General features: G+C 38.3%; 1 protein-coding gene across 1 annotated transcript in view; it reads right to left on the bottom strand.

Moving 5' to 3' along the window:
- Positions 1 to 217: 217 nt before the first annotated feature.
- Positions 218 to 6,933, bottom strand: part of WFS1 (Wolfram syndrome 1 (wolframin)) — a 32,895-nt gene continuing 26,179 nt past the window's right edge. The window contains 3 exon segments of the mRNA XM_010183736.1: positions 218 to 1,941; positions 1,944 to 2,016; positions 3,648 to 3,793. Of these exon segments, the coding sequence (XP_010182038.1) occupies positions 218 to 1,941; positions 1,944 to 2,016; positions 3,648 to 3,793 (1,943 nt within the window).

Here is a 6,933-nt window from a genome sequence, read left to right as displayed (position 1 = left end):
TAACATTAAAGTATCATCTATTACTTCAGTCATACAGGGTTTAAAGTCAGGATACAGTGTGTACACTCAGAAAACTCAACCAATGCTCTACACATTTCAAGCATTGCTACAGCAAGGTGGTTTGGTTGGGGTTTTTTTAACCTTTTAAGAAGCCAAACCTTTGGTAGTGTAAATGCAGTGTACACTGAAGATACCACTGAAACAATATGAGAGCTCATTATGCAGCTGACAGGAATGGGAAGAAGAAAAAATCAAAAGCGAATTTAATGGCTTTATGCACTGTGCTCCTCCAGTCATGCTCTATTTTCACATGCCTCCCCGCAGGTAAGAGTTTAGACATGCAGTTCAAGCAAGTGATTGCTTTCAGTTCAAAGACAGGCCATTTACTGCCAAGACGACCCTCTAGAATTGTGCTGAATTCAATTATACTTCCTTGCCTCAAGTTCAACAACACCTTTTTAAACTCATTGCTTGCCTTCAGCACAATATCTTTGGTTATATCATCCTCCTCTATAGGCTTGGTTCCATTTTTGCTACTGAAAGGCATGCCCACAGTTATTTCAAATTTGTACCGATCAAACATTTTCATGTGGCAGTTATGCTTTGTCAAATACTTGAGACGACACAATTCCTCCTCCTCCAGTGTAACATTTTTGGGGTCACAAAGAGGGTAGGTTTCACCATACAAGCATCTCATCCAATCACCAATAAAAAATGGAAGCATATTTACTGCAGATTCTGCACTATTGTCGATTTCTGTCACACGCACATATTTGAACCGCCCGGTCCAGGTCACTCTGTGTCCTTCCAGGTGACTACATAAAATCTGGGTACGTGCCATGTTGGTCTCCTTCCACGACCGGGGTCCACAGAGGAACGCGTACTGATTCCATGTCAGAGTAGAGTTGTAAACTTTCATTCCCTCGGATCGATACACATAGAACCAACAGAACAACACTACGGCTGTAATCCACACCAGGATGAGCTTCACAATCGAGCTTCGAGTGAGGGATTTGACTATTTCGACTACAGAGAAGTTGACTTTCGTCCACCATCGGAAGATCAACGGAACAGTACACAAGACCAGAGTCACGACAATTTTCATGAGCTCCAGAGACACAAACCACTTAATGAAATGGATAAGACACATCAGTGCGATGCCTACACCTAGCACTGGGAGTGCAAAGAGAAACAGAAAATAACCGATTGATGCACGAACGAGCCCAATGCCAGAGGACTCCTGCAGAATGACCACAGAGAGTTCGCACCACATAAAGCAGACCAGATACGGGACCAGGTAGCAGTAGGTGCCTTTAAAATTCCGTAGCTGTGCCATTCTAAAGAAAAGATAGAACAAGTACAAGAACAGAAGGCATGGGATACTTACATTTATCACAAGGAAATGACCTACCGGAACAGTAAAGAAGGTTTTACCTAAGAATTTCAAGTAGCCAAAATTCTCAGGTAATACCTGCAATAGGGATAAGCAACCTGCTGCTATCTCAGTCATTAATGCTCTTCGCGTGTAAGGTTCTGCACATGTACTTAAACTCATGTAACTTGTCACTGTGAAGAAAACTGAGACGGTAGCTAGCTCTGAGCATGGTATACAGTCTTTGCTTGCTATAGGGAAGGAAAAAATGACAAAGAATACCGAGAGTAAAAAATAAATGTACGGCTCTAAGTGATTCCATCCAAAGTTCACCTCAGCTTGCTCAACATCTAGGTTTGGTTCAAAACGAAGCAGTAAATCAGTCAGAGCGCGGAAGTTTTCCCAAGCCTTACTGTCCTGAAAAACCTTCAGTGTGCAAATCACCATAGAAATGAAGGACAAATAGAATATGACTAAAGGAATAATGAAGGCAAAAAAATCAATTGTCAGATTACTGATGATGAAGAAAAAGATGAGAGCATTGATATGGTGTGTTGGAACAATGGTATCATTCCTGCCTTTGATGCAATATCTATAAGGTATTCTTTAATTTCCATAATGGCATGAAGCGGGTATTTTACAACCTGGAAAGAGAGAAAGAAGCATTTTATTTGTGAGCAGTTTTGCATCTTTACATCACAGATATTCTTAGCTGAAGCAGTAGTCGTCAGTCGTCTGACCTCAGCTGACATGAAAACACTTGTATTTCAGACAAATGCTGCCAATGAAATGAGATTACTTTGTCTGAGATTATTAGCTCTATTTTGATTAATTCAGTCAGATGAAGCTCAGAGGCGATTTTGATTTCAGGAAAGATGTATTTCATTACCTTTGACACATATAATTAAATGGCTTCCTAGTCAAATATTCTGCTCTGCTAACTTCATACTGAAGATAAACTACATGGCTGCAGACCTGTACTGTCTTAAGTCATCACTTGAGCTGTGAGTACTGTAACTTTAAAGCATTTAACTGCCATTGTTCTGCAAGGCTTATGTTATACATTCTGATATGCATAGACACTACAGAAAACAGTGCATATGATTCATATGCACTTACCCCAAGTCTTTATAGCTGTGGTTTATCTTTAAAACAATTCTTCCCAAGCATCTAGGGATGCAGCTGTAAAAATCTGGTTTGTAACCAGCAGAAATACCTTTAACTATAATTGGTACACATTTAGGGATTCTTTTAATTCCACATCAGTAACTGTACATGATACAATTCTACCTATCTTATGTGGCATTTTCAAACAGTCAACTGAGGAACTGCTGTATTGAATCCTCTCCCTGTGACCAACTGCACACTTTATATAGGATCAATTAAAAGGCACAGAATTTTTCAAAAGCACATATTCAGATATTGCATCTATACATTAGATGCTGCAAACAACCCTTCCCCCATAAAAAAGATAGGTTTTGTTTTCCCAGAACTTATGCTTTTATATTAATTAGTTCAAGGGAAGGGCCAAGAATGCTTCAGCAATGATCCATGCATTGTGATGAACTTGGGCACACACACAATGACTAGGGCATAAGCTTATTTATTAGTGAAGGTACCCCTGTTCTTCATAAACACATCTCTTTCAGAATATTAGTTGTTCAAAAGACTGGAAAGAGATATCCCTCATCCCGCCTTTTTTCACCCGTATCATATCATAATGGACAGCAAAATGACAACAATTACAACAAAAACTCTCACAGTTTTCTAGAAACCCCCTACCTTGTTTGACTTTTTTATCAGTACTGCATGTATGCACCTTAATTTTCCCTTCTCCTTTCATTACCCAGAAAAGTATCAGTACAGAAATCCACTAACAGCAATTTTCACTATTCTTGAATTCCTTCCTAATAGAACCTCTTCACACCTCAAGGCTATGGACAATTTTTCCCATGTGCTTGGTCCTGTTTAAATAAGAAAGATATGAAGCATATAAAAACACCTACAATAAAAATACGGCAGTTACAGTAGGCACATTTTAATCTTCACTGAGATGTAATGAAGGTAGATTGCCCTCTGCCAGGGAAAACCGTTACCCCTCTCTCTTAAATATATGACTCATATATATGAAGTCAAGTCCATAAAGAAATTGTAGCAACAATTCTTGTAATGACCTATATAGACATCAGCTCTGAGAGCCAAGTCACCTCTGCCTTGTCCAAAATGCATAAGCTAAGAGCCCTGCAACACAACCCGTTCAGTATAGCTTTTTTACCTTCAGTCGCAGGGGTAACTCTTCAGGAGTCTTCCCTGCCAATTCATCATCTTCCTCTTCCTGCATAATCAGGTTAGATGGGATGATTCCCTTTGCGTACTTCTTGGTAATTTCAACAAAGTCATCCAAAGCAATAAATTTTTTAGCTAAAAAGAAAAAATGAAGACTGAGTAAATAGTACCACTACAATACTGTACTGATTACAAGTTTGGATATTAATTTTCTTTCCTGGTATTAAAGTAGATCTACTCTGGGCTTCAAGAACTGAACTACCAATAACACAGACTTACCTTGCAACTTGTTCTGAGATCTGTGCTAAAAACAAGCAGCAGCTTGTGCCAGCAACACAGGGCTACTCTAAATCTTGTCAGACCAGCAGATAAGTTTATTATACTGGTAAGCAGGAGAACAGAGAGTGAATCTAGCTTACCTGCAAGGATTCCTAGGGTGAAAAAAGACTACTGGATTAGGTCACACAGTTTTAAATCATAAGCTATTAAATTTTCAGTAACTTCTTGAGAGAAATCTTATACATCAGCCACATTGAAAAGAAAGAAATGTACTGGAACAGTAGTGAATTATGAGTACATTATTAACTGATAAACTGACTGCTGATTGATTTGGAATTTAACAGTCATTTTTATGAGTTAGAAGTTAGACATACAGTTATGGGAAATGCCTAATTATTCGTATCTGCAAGACCAAATATAGACTACCTACAGCATAATTAATTAGTTTTATATGCGATGTGTACAAAGGGCCTCCAAAAACTCTATCAGCTGTGATCTAACACAGATAGCCAACAGCAAAGTATACTTTGCTCAGTTCTACGCAGAGACGAAGTTTATCGCTCTGCCCCGGAAGATCCTTATCCACTCATGTGAGGAGAGAGGAGGCAAGAGTTTACTTCCGAAAACTCTAGGGATGCTGCAAGACAGAAGATGATTTATACACCGCTTTAAACTCTTTTCGCAGCCGGTTCCTTACATTAGCATGGAATAGCTAGTTTCTATGGTAGACAAGCTTGATGTCATTTGTAAAGGAGGATAATTAACAACTTTTGTCCATACACTAAAGCAAATGACATTACTGTTGATATGAAAGACTTGAATGACAAAAATCTGTAACACACCTCCTACGCAGTAAGTTTTGCTAGTCAGCTGATACGAAGATATGAAAGCTGGCCTGCTTAATGCTAGCTTGAGATTTTAAAGAGACAGGAAACCGAACTGGTTCACTAAATTTAAAATCAGAGGATTAGTGGGTTTGAGCCTATTAATTTTTATTGTACAAAAATCATACATTTATAGAAGTGGTATAGTTCAATATTTAATGTTGAAAAGACTGTTGATACAAAACAAAATAAAGTATTTGTGTCAATATACTTGCTACAGGAAGATGGGTGTTAAAAGTGTTCAAAAGAAAAACAGCAGCTTACAATTTATCTTTTGCTTTTATCTCACAGCATGGAGATTGCCTTTTGCTTGGACCTTTACTCCCTCCCTCCTTGGCATGAACCCATATGTCTGACAAAATTACCATCTGGCATGCCTCCCAAAAAACAAGAAAAGAATAGTTAGCAAAAATAAATTCTATCATTCAGAGACTGTGAGGCGACATCGCTTGCACAAAGAAGTCAGTGAGACTCCTTAACTGTCTCTGGTGAAGTCCAGGTCAAGCCTAATACCAAATGTGTCTTCTAAATGCGTTGTCCTACTGGGACATAATAGACAGTAGTAGGCTAGCCTTTTTGGTGTGTAAGCAGCAAGCAGACATGGTTAGACCCTCACAAAAATTCCTTAATAGCACTTCTACAGGGCCACAGGACATCCTGAGAGGAAAGGAGTTCTTAACTTCTATGTACAGGTAGCCTCTCAAATGCAGTGACATGTATACACTTAGGAATGCAACAAGTGTCCATTGACAATGTCAGCTCTAATCTTCTGTTTACATCTCCATTAAGGATACCCCAGATCACATATCTGCGAACACACATCTGGCTTAAAAGTTACCTTCCAAGTATCGTCAATGTATTAAAACAGAAGTAAGAATCAGCTGCTGGCAAGATACATGAAGAAACTCAGTGGATCAGAGAAGTAAATGCTGGAAAGTAACAGCTGTCTTGTTCATCCATGAAAAGATAAAAGCTCTCTAGAGAGAAGGTAACAGCTTAACTCTTACTTTAAGTGTTTGATGAAAACTTCTCGTTTTTAAATGTTATTAGTATTTTGTCACCCAAATGTCTCTTAAATTGATATAAAAAGCATATGTTGCAGATTCTACTTTATTATTCATAGATATTTTTTTCCTTCAATTTGGTTATGACAAATTCCCCTGCTTCCCCCATCCGCCGTAGAATAAGAAAAATACGCACATCAATTTCTGCCTACGCTTACATGTAGGTTCATTTACTCTCCTGTTATCATATCTGCCATTTAAGCCTTCAAAAATTTTTTTTCAGTTCCTTTTCTGATACTCTTTGAGTTACTGAAGAATCCAGAACAAAATGACTTGCTTTACACTCACGGTCCCTCAGGACGTGACAGTTCAGCTAAGAAATGGAAAGAACACTGGTGTTGCCCACCAAAGCAACAATGCAACGTAGCTCCAGTAAACCCAGATACATCTGCATTACGCTACAATGACCTGACCATGTAACACAACAGTCTTACCTTCGAAGGACAATTTCTAGCTTTCCAGAAGTGGCAAACATTTCACCAGAACAGCTGACCTACTCTCATAGAAGTTTTGATAGGACCAGAAGTTTGGTCTCCAAAATAATATTTTTCCCATCACCTACTCTCTCACTCATATACACAGGTATGTGTCCATCCTCCTCTTTTACTTCTGTGAAAGTTAATGTAAAACTGAAATAATATTTTCAGAAGTCATCTGTGTAATGAACGCAGATCTTTGAAGGTAAAGGCCAAACTGACGTAATGACATGTAAATCTAATCTTTCAGCGAGTTTAAACCTGCAAACCCCTAGATTCAGCTCATGAATCCCCATGTGATGCTTTAGTTACATGAAGTCTCAACAACAGATGTGTATTAGTAAATAATATGCTGACATTTAAAAGTGCTTTTGAAGAATTGATCTAGATGCACATGAACTATTTCATAAGACCTACTGCATTTCAAGAAAACGAGATTTTCCTGACAAAGATTAATCAAACCTTATGTTAGATAATGTTCTTGAAAAATTACACATGCCACATTGCTTGTTATTAATTTTCTTAATATAACAATTTGACTTGCCTCCTGAAGGCCCAGCAGCGTGTCAGCA

Source organism: Mesitornis unicolor, unplaced genomic scaffold (assembly GCF_000695765.1).
Source record: "Mesitornis unicolor isolate BGI_N332 unplaced genomic scaffold, ASM69576v1 scaffold21314, whole genome shotgun sequence".
In the NCBI taxonomy this organism is placed as follows: Eukaryota; Metazoa; Chordata; class Aves; order Mesitornithiformes; family Mesitornithidae; genus Mesitornis; species Mesitornis unicolor.
Note: the sequence above shows the minus strand (reverse complement) of the source record. Positions and strands in the feature narration are given on the sequence as shown.